Here is a 14,324-nt window from a genome sequence, read left to right on the forward strand (position 1 = left end):
AGTATGGCAAGATTACGAAAAACAACGTGTTAGGTACGACCGTTCTCGCAAGCGCACAGTGCGGTAAACAGCTGGCAGAAACAGGGCAGAATATGGGAACATATATTTTAGTGTGCCAACTGAATAGATATCAAACTCCGACAGTACGTGTCTACCACTGAACAACTTCCATATTTCTATGTACTGCACACATCGGCTGATAGTTTGTCCTGATGCATACAATCGTAAATTCTGCAATCGGACGGGCAGGAAGTACTCCATTGACATAGAAAGCGAGGGGCATCTATGCTGGATCTCTTGACCGTAGACGGGTAGCATTAGCTAGACGTCTCGAAAGAGACCAATGCGCGCAATGGTGGCAAAGCCAGTTGTCGAATTATATTATTCCTTAAAGTTCTACACCAGTTACGTCAAACGATAGCCATAAAGTGCAGTTAAGCCGGGTGTGCAGCTTTAGCTTATTGCTGGAGTTTATCATTTTGCAGCGGGTTTTACAAGGCATTAAGGTAGAATTCTACATGTCAGTTAGCATCTCCTCTAAATTAGTTGGCGATCGCACTATTTCGAATGACTAAAATATGTTTACGGCTTCAATCTCAAGTCTGTTGCCTCCTCTGCCCCCTGTCCCTCCAGAGACGTCTTTATAAAATATAAGGCTAACGTGGGCCCAAATAAACTCTCAGGAACAAATCAGATTGCTTGTCCAGTGTTTGGATTGAGCGTGCCTGTCTCTACCTGAATTGCCGTCGTTCAGTGCACTTCCTAATAGAAACAGCAGCAGCGATTGCAGGAAGTGGCAGACTATCAACTCCGTGCACGACCTTGTTTCGCCGACTTCACATGAATGACTCATGCACCTTTCTTGGGTACAAGCTGCCTATTAATTTAAAAAATCAATTCAGACGACCATACCTGTAGCATTTATAGGACCAGTCTGAACGACAAAGTACAGTGGTATATGTTGCCATGTTTCATATGAATTAGTTGTTTCGCCTTTTCTTCTTCTGGGATATATTTAGAAAGGCATCATTTCAAGATACGGTCAAATGCAATAGTTAACATAGGTCGTATAAGACATTCCAAATGAATTACATATTACCAGACCGTTTCCGTTCAGCTACTCTGTCTGACTCACTGGATCCGACCGAGTTTCACTTGCTGGCTTGTTCCCTTTGTTCCTAGCCGCCATAAATCTATTAATCACTAGGGAAAATGACATCGACAATGAGTCGTCTCAATACATTATGTTATTCTGCATATAAACAACCGAACACACCTTGTTCAGTCTCTCTTATTTTAGGGTTACCGATATATTGACTGTAGTCTATTTTGTTATCAGCTTAACAGGCACGCTACCAAGTTCGAACGCGTTTTTCCACGGACAGACAAACAGACACACAAACATCTAACTGCTGATGGGTATTCTCTATTGCCGGTATTGAAGAATAAAATGTCGCTCGTAGATAATGAGATTTGGCAGGTCCAGCGTACAGGAATGCCTCTTAGATTCAAGCACTAGATCGAGCATCACGATATAACGTCCTATACATTTCTCTTATGCTATTCAAGAATAAATTCAACCGTACCCAGACATGTCACTGCGATCATGATTGCGCCTTATTTGGTGATTGCTGTCCTGACGTCCTGAGTGCCCAAAGCACGCCCGATTGGTACTGCATTTCCGCTACTGAAAAACAGAACTTTTGGGTGAAACAAACGTGCCGACGAGGCTGGCGAGGACATCCGAATATCGTGCACGAATGTGAAGAGGTAAGCTTGACGTGTATTGTAAGCGACGGCAATCGGAAGAACATTGTTTAACGCACCTATTGTTTACGATGGTTGCACGTAGCTGTTGCCCCTATAGTGTTTTGACAAGCTAGTTGATATCGCTCAGCTAGTTAATACTATTGTTGTCTTTGCACGCACAGTTATCAGACACGGCACGTACGTACATACGTAACAGAAAATGCACAATACAACACTGGAATAATGTCTTCGGCAGCAAGTCGGTGGCCTCAAGATGTTTGCAAAATTGCCCTATCGAGTGTTAAATTTTAGAACTAACGACTAAATAAAGCAGTTTTTAAAAGCTGAATAACTGAAATAATGTTATTTACTATTGCTATCTATAGCGCAACATAGGGCGATGGTTTTACTTAGACTACGAAGGTACCTTTTATTCTTGTTTGTTCGCATACTTACGTGCAGCCCACAACCTAGAATCGTCTCTATTTAACCTTAAACGAGAAGTATAAAAAGAGGAAGAAGATGGGAAAACAACGTAGCCGCTGCTTCCTTTTCCTCTATTCTTATCTTGTTTTTCTGGATCATAACCGCGACTCACATCGAAAAAGAGAGTGAAAGTAACAGCATTAGGTGACTGGCCTTCATTCTCGCTAAGATAGAGAGACACGTTGCCATATACGTCGCATAGCCAGTCGGTTTTAACCGTATGCATTTGGTAGGTGATGGCAACTGATCTGATCTCCGAAGGAACTAGAGACATTCTAGTTCCGCCCGGGATGCAAGCAAGCTGTCTTGTCTCGGCGTCAGGCGATAGGTTTCCTCAATGGCGATCAGACAACAAGCGATATGCGGAGACAGAAAGAGACCGTATGAAGTAATTGATTTGATGAAGTAATTTTGCCAAGCTTAAACTGCAGAAAGTGCTGTTGTTACCGTCTTGCCAGATGACTTGTTCATTACTGAGTTGGCCCAATGCAGACAGGCAAATACGGGTGGCCTACGAAAGGACTTGTCCGCTTACCTGCCGTGCGACCCGTTCGCTTTAATTCAAAACCGCTTTAGCAGGGTCAAAGGCCAAAACTTAACGATGTGATACAGCGATGCGTATTTCCTGCGATGTTTTTATGTTATGTATTGTTTTTGACCATATTTATTGCCGTGTGGTGGTTTTTTTTTTTTTTTTTTTGCTACGACCATTTGTCACAATAGAACTACAACAAAGTCCTATAATCGTCGTCGATGAGTAGTGCACAAATACTAACAAATATTAAACAGAACAGATTTCATTTCGGTAATAATTAAACCTTAGTATTAGTAATGGTAAACATTAGTAGCGTATTACCACAGTTGTTGGTGCTTTTGCGTTTGGGTTTCCAGCAAGAGGCAGACGCGCTCTTGAAAGATCCATTTCGTTCGAGGCCCGTATCTTCGCATGTGACAAATATCTCCTACAAGAATATAATGTGCGCTATCTGCAATGACGACGTCGAAAATTACACTCATTGGAGGATCAAACTTCAGCCTCCGGAGGATACGATTTGTATGTATTGGGGTGTCAGCTAGAAATCGATGACAGTACTTTAAAATGTCTAGGGACTGAAACAATCTCGTTTGCTTCTTCTTCTGCTGATGCTTTTACCACGGAGACCACGTCATTCTTTTTCATTGGAAGGAATAAACGCTAATAGTCCCGATCATAATTTACTATGGACATCGGGACCGCTTCTATAGTGGACGATCGGTTCGCATAGCTTTCGGCCAGGCTCTCGCAATATGTTTAGGCAGATGAAACGGCACTTAGGAGTAGACTACTCAATAAGGCTGTATCCTTCGGATACGTCCATGATGCTTACATGCAAAAAAGCGTGCAGTAAGTAAAAAAAATAATCTATGCCAATCGATCGTTCGATTTCCGTGAGGTTACAGGTTAGAACAACCCATGATCCTAGGTGGCGACAATAACCTCTGAGTTAAAAATTTTCATAGTCGGGATCGCAAATTTGTCAAAGAACTCTTCCAAATAATATTGTTATTGTTGCTAATAATGTTTGACGTAATTATACTAGGTCGACACTCGTACAATCTTATGGATCAGCTCTTATATTTAACTTTGCATATATTTGTTGCTCGCAATCTTACCAAAGACGGAATCAACGAAACTGATCTGGATACGCTACACTTTTCACACGAACGTGGTGTTTGGCTGATGAACAATCGGCAGGTCGTCCTCTCGTTGTCGATCCCGCTCGAAAAGATATTATTTGCACCGCCGCAATGTAATGCCATTGTAGGACGCTGCCTTCCGCAGTACAACGGTGAGTGGTCTTTGGTTACGTTCCAAATGATGTTGAAATGGCCCCGATACTGAAATGTATCGGAATTTTTGCGTTAAACCGCGTCAGATTTTTAATACGAACATGCAATAGAATAAAATTTACAAGTTTATAGCTTCATATTATGTTTGTACTCGCTAATCAAGTTGGTATGCGCAAGATAACAAAAGTTGTATTTTTAATTCGTTGGACAACCTAGTCAACTTCCCTTAACTTCGCGTTGGCAATGCTTTACTTCATAATATTGCTACATAATATTGAGATGGCTTGTTAAAGGACCAACGTATTATGTAGTCGATGGATATACCAAGTAGAGTTTTAACATGTTTGGAAGCTTCTTTATTCATAGTCATTTGCAGGTTCATATCAGGTGTGCAAACGATAATGGTTCAGTTAACTTACCTCTTTCCCTTCGAAGTTGTTACGGAAATATATGATCATCAGCAGGAACATATATGTAAGATGGCGTCGTCAGCATTTCAAATACACTTTCAGCTATCGTTCGCCATAGAGCCAGTTTTTATATACGGTCGTAGTTCATATAGGGCACGATGGGGTTCATCTGGTCTTCACATGTGAATCGACAGGCAGTATAGCTGGCCGAGAGGTGATTTGAGGCCTGGTAGGATCCTTTCCACGCAACACGTTTTACTGCCAAAGTAGGTCTTCTTCACCTAGTGCTGTTTGATGGGTTGACTGTATCGTGAGGGACCAATATGCTTAGGTGCACCATTGACGAGTCGGCATATCCGATAGATGGGTTTGTGTCGAGTATCGGCAGGAGGGCGCAATGTCTATTGAAAATGTTGTTCTCACTCATTCGGACGTCTGGGATGCTGTTCATACCGCACGTGGCTGACATCAGATTCGTATTGTACGAATTCTTGGAAGTTTTCATCGGAATCTTATTAACACATGATAGTCTAAAAGAACTACCTTAAATTGAGAATTTCCTCGGCTGCAAAGCTTCTTAGCAATCAATCACTATCTGACAAACGTTCATGGCCGTTTACAATTATACTAATCCTCCCAAAACCGCTTTAGCGTACCTGTTGTAAAACTGTGCGTGAACTTAATTATGTTTATGATGTGCTTTACAATTTGCCATAGGGATTACATATTCATAGCAGAAAATCATAAATAATTTTATGATATTTTCCAGGAACCGAGCTCGAGGAACGTTGCGGAAGCTACCAGTCTGTTGTTCACGACCCCAGAAACAGATTAAATTATCGGAACTTCGACTGTGCATTATGTAACGACGTGCCTGTTGACAATTTGAATTGTGGATTCGCACCCCCTCAGGGTTTCTATACAGTAAATGCAAGAAATTTTGCATTTGGACTTTTATTGGATTTCACGGGCTCAGGTCATGTCGGGAAAAAGCTGATGTGCCCCGGTGAACACCAGGTAATGCTAGTTGTCGCGGAGTAACTAAAACACTGATTGTTTGTATATATGTATATACACGGGGGCCAAAACGTACTCGAGGAACGAAGACAAGCAATACTTCTGCAGTGTTTCATACAAGGGTGGCCTTATATGTAAGAGGTGAATCGCAGTTTTCGGTACTAGGACAAATGAATAATTTGTCGCATGGAAAATCTCAGGCAAACGGCTGCCTCGCAGAATGTCCCAGAGCGTTTCGAAGACTTCTCGGAGCAAGTTTGGTCGACTGGGGGTAGATAGAAGGCTTTCGCGTAGGCGTCGAAATGTATAGATTCAATGAGAGAACGCCACTGCCGTCATAATATGAATGTCAAGCTACGTATTGTTCTAATTTTGATATGTTATTCTTGTCATTGAATTAGATGGGTTCATATTTCCAACAAAAAATTATATTGAAAGAAACCCATAACTTACTTACCTGCATTAAATCTATACGAGGAAAGATGATTGAAACATTACGGTGTGTCGGTTTGTCATTAACATAATTAATAACCTGTTTAAGTTAATTATATACAAATTTTACGACAGACATCTACTGCTGCCTATATTAAGCATTGTCATACAATGCTGTGTATTACTTGAGGACCGAGAATCTCATCTAAATTAATGGCATTAACTTCTTTCCAGTATATACATCACTATATAAAATGATAAACTATGCCACTTTACAGGAGTATGACTATTTTTATGCTAAGTGTCGGGATATCTTCTGTGCGCAACCAGACAAGGTCTATCGAAACCGGGAGTGCGTGTCTGTAAATCAGGGCTTAATCGAAGACACTTCTCCTGCATCGATCGATAATATGAAGTCACCCTATAGAAACAATAACACCAGCGAACGGTCGGTGTTCAGTGAAGAATTCCTGAAGTGTCCTAGGACATTCCTTAACAAGGATGAATTTACATACCTCAGTAACGAATCCATATTCGTGGAGAAATATAATACCACATATACTAAAGGTTAGATTTCTTTGAACGTAGCCCTTACTGATACATTGTTGTCCTATTTGCAGGCGATATTTTGTGCTCAAATACAAAAAAATTTGGCTGAATACTTATTGCTACAAATATTTAGCCTCAAATAAATTTTGACCGAATTTTTGTACCTTCCGATATAATCTCCAGGCACAATATCTATTGTGAGGCTTTAAAAAGCAATAAGATGGTTTATTTAGTGTGCTTATGGGTGATCTGAGCTAATTGCTGTGATTAGGAAAAGGCTCTATAGGATCTGAGTGATCTGAACGAGCACCGATAACAACGTTGAAATCACAATTGGGTATGGGACACACGGAAGCTAAGGTCAATGACAGTTCAACTAGTGATCATCATAAGGGGTGTACTATTGGGCAACCACTGAAATGGCTTGTGGTTTGTCTAGATAATCTGTGTGTACTCGTAAGCAATTCTATCTGCAAGATCCGATCAGATTTTTTCCAGCTTCCTATTGAGGAACCAGCAATGTTACTGTTGTACATGAATATGGGATCTCTTAAACTTAAATCATAACACGAATGTAGAGGATACAAGCTGCTTCTGTGTTTACAGCTAGAACATTGAACGTTCACATATCATTGAAGCTCTGGATATCACTTCACTAGACCGACTCCCTTGAGCATCATGTAACACTAACAATCAATCTGTTCAGACATTTTCAAGCCGATTCCATGTGCTCCACAAGCTATAGGCCCTGAGCGGTGGGATTAGGCTACGCAATGAGAAATATTCTGTCCTGTTTTCACTTGGATTGTAAAAATTGCGATTTTAAGACAGTTCTTATTCTGCTAGTAAAATGTATGTCTACTAATGAAACATCATCTTGAAATTTCCATCTGTTGAAACAACGTAGGAGTCTGATCGCGGTTGCTCGTAGGGTATTTGTCAGCAAATCCAGAGATGCTAGGTCGAGATTTCTTTAGAGCATTTTAACGCGACAAGCTGTAGTTTGAGACGCAACTAAAAGCAAACAATTTCATTTACTGGTCCATTGTGCGTGTTTGCTCAGCTAGAGGCCCTCCAGCTTTAGCAAATCCGAGAGCTTCGATGCATAGCGTCTGGTTATTGAGCAAGGTCTTGAACTCCGATACATAAATAATAGAATGCAGGCTTCTATCAAGCTCGTAAAAAGTACTTAATTTCGATTACGTTTGTCTTTAGTGAATTATCTGCCAACGAAGTTGGGCGCATACATTTGCCTCCACGCAGTGAACATGTCATCGAATGAGCTCGCCAAGTTCTCGCAGTCCATGGGCTATATTTCGGCAGTTGGGCTTGGCGTCTCAATAGCATGCCTACTACTTCACTTAGCCGTGTTCTTCCTCCTGCCGGAAATGCGAAATCTTTCTGGGAAGAACCTCGCATGCCTTTCCATATCGCTACTCGTTGCTTATCTCTCCTTCATAGCCGGACAGGTGGGTAGATATTCTTTTTCTAAATGTATGAAGGGTTCTAACATGAAATTTGTCATATATAACCTGGGCTCCAAAGCAAACATTCTTCGATTTTATTTAGCACTGGCTTTAAGCATCGAGCATGCAAATACTTGCAGAACATTTTCGAATGCTGGCAAAAATATATATATATGTCAGCGTGTTCGCTGATTAGATGGCAATAAAGTTCACTTAGTTACATTTTTTATTGCCATTTCGATTGCAGGTAGACAACTCGACCGCTGGCACAGTCTTTTGTCGTGCAATTGCTCTGTTGACCTACTCGTCGTTCTTAGCGGCGTTCTTCTGGATGAACTCAATGGCTTTTGATGTCTGGCGGACCTTACGGATGGCCACAAAGGAGCTGCGCGTCACCACAGGACCGCAATGGAAAAGATTCACTTTCTATAGTATTTACTCCTGGGGTGAGCCTTTCTATCATGCCAAATTAGATATCGTTTATCTAGCAATTATACACATTTGGTTTGTTTTAAATATATTAGTTTGTATAGTGAAGAGCTTGTTTTGATTTACGCATGTCTGCTGGGATGTCGACTGACTCATCCAAGTTTATTACTTGGCCATTGGCCTATGAGCTACTTGTAAGGGAGTCGAATCAATACATCGGCCCAGGACCACATCTTCGTTGACTTTGCTTGTATCGTTGGCAAATAGTGTTAGGTATCGCCATCTGAAGGATAACGCGTGCAGCGCTACCCCGTTTGCCTACTAAACTTAAAAGCACCTAAGCGATGTAGATGCGAATTGGGGTGTAGGGAACGTGTGTTTCACGCTGCGAGCCAGTCATCTGAGGCAATCAATGCCTTGAGTATGGGAGGCAAAACGTTCATAAAACAGCGGATTATCAGCATCCAAATATTTACCCGTATAAGAAAATTAATCCAGTTATCACTCTGTTTTGCTATATGTTAAGTAGTTAAGTGTTGTTTTTACTTGTTTTACTGTCACCAATTTATTACAGGAATGACAGCCTTCATCGTGGGTCTTTCAATTGTGCTCGAACACGACCCCGATTTCCTACCACCGGAATATCGGCCTGCGTTCGGCAAATATACATGTTGGTTCGGCCATCGGAAAGCATTACTAATATTCTTTGTTGCACCGACAGGTATGCAACATTTGTGGCGGATTTTTTCATTCGTTTTTAAATGAGAGAGATTCGTATAGGCCTAATACAATATATGTAGTTTCCGGTACAGCTCGGGCCTGACAAGCTGGACCGTCTAATTCGATAGACGTCTACTTCATTACGAATTTACATAATTATATTAGCATATTAGTAAGACGATAATGTGAAATTTCGCAATGGGTTTTGTTTTGAAGGAGCACAAGATTCATGTTTGAACGTTTATTATTAGTCTTATGTAAATTTGCTTTAATGACCTTTATATTAAAAGCTGTCTTATAATCCAAATAAAATTAAACAAATTTTTTTTCTGTCCGTGCTTCATGTGTGATGCTATTATTAACGCCTGTATTATGTATCATGCATTTCAGGCACTATCATGATGCTTAATTTCCTGTTTTTTCTTCTGACTGCTCTCATGATTATATCGTCCTCCTCGGCATCTGCCTCAATCGTAAAGGACCCTTCGAGTTCCGTGCGAACTAATTATCGTCTCTATAGTCGCTTGGCGATAATGCTCGGCCTTGTCTGGAGTACTGGTAAGAAACTCAAGTCTCACTATCAGATATAAACTATCTATTCTTTTTTAGCTTATGTTTTTTATTGATGTTTATTGCGCATGTAGAAAGCATGGGTTTTGACCCTGATGCTCAATACAATGACTCCTAATTGCAAAAGCAAACATTTTACATAGTCATCAACAGATGTCTCTGACCAAAAAGTAGATCATTTCAATTGAGGTAACATTAGGGGAAAAACAATTTTGCGCGGAGACATCTATAGAGGTAACGCTATGCCACCAATAGATATAAATCAATGTATATTACACGTATAAACATCTCGAAGGTAATGGAAAAATATGCAAAGAAGAAGAAGAAGAAAAAAATTTCAGAAATGGGATGATTTTATGTGTAATCTTCATGAAGTAGAATATGGTTGTGTATTTTACACGCTTCGTCACCTACTTTACCTTAACGAGAACGATTTTGCATTAAATTTACTCTTCAGGTTTCTTCGCTGGATACTTAAACAACGAGGTTCTTTGGTATATATTTATTGTACTTAATACGCTCCAGGGGTTATTTATCTTTATTGCATTTTCATGCACCAAGAAAGTTATGTGGTACTGCAAGGAACGATTGCCAGATTTCCTCAAACCTTCAATTTACAGGTACGTAAATAGTCGAAATGGACATATATATATATATATATATAATGCTCCCTATTATTACCGCTATTATTATATCGAGATTTCATCGACATCTTGAAAAATGAAATCTTTCCCAACATATACGTGCTTTACACTTCAGTTTATCCAGTTACAAACTAGATTTATAATGGATTTTTTTACTTCTACTGTTTCGCGAGGACTGTACAAAAATGATTATAATGAGATATACTCGATCGCTACAATAACATGTATAAATAATTGTTTTTTCGACATCTTAAAGTGAACTAATTAAGTAAGTTCTTATTTAAGTATTTTTTTTAGCATGTTGATGATAAGCTTTAACCTGCCCTGTTAAGAACTCGCTAGTATTATAGGGATTGTTATGAATCTCTAGATTTGACAATTGACTTATTAAGAAGAATAAAAACCAAAGGAACCTGTTAACTCAAGGACCGAATAAATAATTCGAATGACTTTTTTTCGATAGATAGAAGAAGGAGGTGACAGGAGATCGAACAAACCTGAACAAAGCTCTGGTAATCAATTGGCTCTGTCTTCGCATAACTTTGAGAGCTAACAAGCAAATAAAGTGCTGGCATTACGGGGTTTTGCAAAGCGGTTTGACCATAAAAGATTGCTCGTATTACCCAAATATAGCTGAAGAAAACTTAAGTTGCCCGAATGCTGCAATGAATCATTAGAGTTTATAGAATTTACGGTTTACAATTTGCAAAACTTTCTCAATACCTTCAATAGTGTAGTTTTGCATATTCTATTATTACATGTGTAAACTTTCGACATGTTTATACGTATGAAACAGCTTCTGGTCCCGTGCCTCAAGCTCGACAACGGCTTCGACATTATCCAACAACTTGTAGTTACTCGGCGGTATAGAAAGATTTGCCGATCGAGACAACGAAAGTTTCTTCAGCTACGAAAGTTACTCCAACCGCCGAAGCCACTCCGGCTAACTTTTCGTTACGCTATCGTCGCGTAACGTCTTTGTATCATCATGAAGTTACTTACCAACAGAAACACTGTAGAACACGAAAAACGTAAACAACTAGACCGGAAGAGCGAAGCTGGCTAATCAATGAGAACTTCAACCGATGAATCACTTTGCAAACCTATGCTCAACCCGCAGCATCAATAGTAAGGAAGGCGGGGCGTAATGGAGTGTCAGGGTACTAAATGATTTGATGCTAAGCAATTTCAATAAGAAAAAGCATGTTGATATGCTGTACTATAGCGTCCTTTATATCCACCTTGCACGGGTCCTTTCACAGCGATTCATGAACGCTCTTATTAAAACCATCGATAGCCTATTGTGCCTTTCTCGTTTCACTCGCCCTGTCTTTTTGTCGGACTCGATTGACGGTCATTGCTTCCTGATGAGCTGCGTTAAAAAGGTGAAAATCATTACGAGAAACCAACCGTTTTAGATGGGCTTCTGTGATCCTTCTCACTTGCCACGAGCTAAATGAGTGATGAGGAGAACATATGAACACCGTAGGTTTGCCAAGCGGTTTTTTCAGCATGCACGATTTCCCCAAACCGAACGTTCCTCTGAACCCGCGAAATTCAAATTTCAAAATGAAAAATCAGTTTGTTCCTCGTCAGTAACTCCAATCCATTCGTTTTAACGAAATGCGATTTGTTTCGTTCGTTAGTCGTATGTTTAACTGTGTTAACTGAAGTAAACGTTACACTGCCACTTATGATCTAGCATCGCGGCTCATCCTAATACCTCCACGTGGAAATAGTCTGTTCTGATTCAAAACATCCTAGTTTCGAATTGGAACAGATCGACAGATACAGGAGTATGCGCTGCTTTCCTTTCATGTTTCAGTATCAGCGAGATGATGCAAAACTATAGTAAACATCATCTAGGCTTTTCGTGCTGCCTTGTTTCAGGTCTTCCGTGTCGTCCCATTCGTCGAGCAGTGGCGGAGGCCATTCAAGCGGCTCCACGCAGCATTCAGCATTATCTCGGAGATCATCACCTCGATCGTCTGTTAACTATCGACATACAGCCCCTTATCTCATCTACGGCGGGAACAATAAGCTAGATATGTACTGAGATGACGCAGGAGCCCCTCTTTCAAATTTAAATTTCTTCTCCAGTATGCGCGCACCGCTCCACCGTTCCATCACTGCCCATGGCGTCAGAAGCGGCAATCGGATTCGGCGCAGTTCCATCGCAATGAAAACGTACTTAATGAACGACGGACTCCAGATAAAATTTATCAGTAGTATTTTTAGCCACGTTAAAAAAAGATTGCAATAATGTAAAGCTATCCAGCTTGCGATGACGAGACCAAAAAGCACGTACAGTCTCTGTAGCGGCAGGCTGAACTTTGTATTACCATGCCAAGGCTCGTTTTATCCTGAAGTGGGTGAGTGAGCACGACAAATTCTCTATTAGTATGTACATACAATGCCCCCAAATATTCTACTGCTGGAGACTGTACGCTAAGCATCGAGCTGACGTTCGTATAAACAGTAGCGATAATATCACGCATAAAATGCCCGACTGCTTGCCCATAATATCATACTCTAACTATTGTGATATGACTATAACCCATGACTGTTTGTTTTTATAATCGATGTCTGTTTACTCGGCAAGCTTTCGATATGCGCCATCCTTTCTTTGTTTCTATCCTGGTATTATTGTCTAATCACAATCTAATTATAATTTAAAATTAAGCTCTCAATTGGAACGAGTATTCTTACGAAGGTACTTTTTTTTCTCCCTACACTAACATGCGCGCCAATGCCAATATTACGCGGTTAACAAGAGTTGGATTTTTTTGCAAGCATGTTTACCCCTCGAAGTTGACTGCCGACATTTTCAACTTTTTTTTTTTTTTTCGATATTGTACATAATGTGTATATACATTTAATAGGTCTACACAATTTCATGTTGTACTCTATTATATCAAACAGCTAAGTGCCGTTGTCTGCGTCAGTAAGAGAAATGATAACAATAGTATATTTAGCTAGCAGGGACATCATGTCCCGCCCAGGTCAGGACACTGAAAAAGTGGGCTGGGACGTCATGGCAGAGTTACGGTGCCTCTGCTTGACCCATGCAATAGTATAAGTTGATACCATCCTAGTGAAGTGCAGGATTGCCGATGAATGTGCCTAACCATCGATAAAAAGCCAGTCGGCCAATGCCGCGGCAATTCAAACACTAGTCCACTGTCGGAAAGTTTGATAGTAATTGAGAATAACGGTATTGCTAACAGATATTATATGATTATGATGTACATAAGGCACCACCACCACCACCACTTATTACCTCAAACCATTACGATTATACGAGCTCATCCTTGAGCCTTGAACTAGATGAGTCAGATCTACCTTGATCTGTCTATCACTTGCCGTATGTATCTTTGCTTCTGTTATTATATTTATGATCATGGAGAAAATAAGCCTGCTGTTTACTAATAGTAGTGATATAACTGATATTGAGGACGCTGATCATCAAGGCGTCTTAAAGGGTTTACTGATACGCAGAAGACCGCTGTAGAGAACAAAGTGTGGCGCGCCAAAAGCTTGCTTTGGTCTCTGGCAAAGCGCCACCTGCGTACATATTTTCCCTGTCGAAGCCTATTCAGTAGGGAAAGCTGGATCGTATATGACTTCAGCAAGCTAGACAAAATAATAAGTAATATTAATAGCGAACGATGTAAATAAAGAATTCTACGTGTAAAGCGAAAACTAACGAGTATTAAGTTTCTGTGGATTCAACAGGACGGCCAGTTGCGGTGAAACCGCAACTGGCCGTCCTGTTGAATTCTCGTCACCCAGAAATAAATTAAATATATATTAAATATAGAAAATAACTATTTAATATCTGGTTGCTACGTCGTTGACAATAGATAATGTGTTTTGCGTTGGGTACAATATGAATTTCTTCGTTAGGTTAAGCCGTTGCATCTGATCTGATATTTATTGTACCTGTACAAGTACAACAATAGTAATAATAACAATATCGATCCGAGTTCTCGAACAACAAAATCGGAAATTGGGTCCATTAG

The 14,324-nt window shown here is 40.3% G+C and overlaps 1 protein-coding gene across 10 annotated transcripts in view; it reads left to right on the forward strand.

The window, feature by feature from the left end:
- The window catches only part of LOC111247163 (uncharacterized), a 77,832-nt gene extending 63,828 nt beyond the window's left edge, over nucleotides 1-14,004 (forward strand). For 9 of the 10 annotated variants that reach the window (XM_022797827.2, XM_022797842.2, XM_022797792.2 and 6 more), the window contains 11 exons: nucleotides 1,570-1,770; nucleotides 3,127-3,289; nucleotides 3,894-4,064; nucleotides 5,245-5,492; nucleotides 6,203-6,491; nucleotides 7,689-7,942; nucleotides 8,187-8,385; nucleotides 8,943-9,089; nucleotides 9,479-9,646; nucleotides 10,116-10,278; nucleotides 12,169-14,004. In XM_022797827.2, the coding sequence (XP_022653562.1) occupies nucleotides 1,570-1,770; nucleotides 3,127-3,289; nucleotides 3,894-4,064; nucleotides 5,245-5,492; nucleotides 6,203-6,491; nucleotides 7,689-7,942; nucleotides 8,187-8,385; nucleotides 8,943-9,089; nucleotides 9,479-9,646; nucleotides 10,116-10,278; nucleotides 12,169-12,358 (2,193 nt within the window). In that variant the 3' untranslated portion in view covers nucleotides 12,359-14,004. The remainder of the gene's footprint in view (nucleotides 1-1,569; nucleotides 1,771-3,126; nucleotides 3,290-3,893; nucleotides 4,065-5,244; nucleotides 5,493-6,202; nucleotides 6,492-7,688; nucleotides 7,943-8,186; nucleotides 8,386-8,942; nucleotides 9,090-9,478; nucleotides 9,647-10,115; nucleotides 10,279-12,168) is intronic. The other variant, XM_022797802.2, reaches the window with a different exon arrangement.
- The last annotated feature ends 320 nt before the right edge of the window (nucleotides 14,005-14,324 follow it).

Source organism: Varroa destructor, unplaced genomic scaffold (genome assembly GCF_002443255.2).
Source record: "Varroa destructor unplaced genomic scaffold, Vdes_3.0 BEIS01000001.1, whole genome shotgun sequence".
Classification (NCBI taxonomy): Eukaryota; Metazoa; Arthropoda; class Arachnida; order Mesostigmata; family Varroidae; genus Varroa; species Varroa destructor.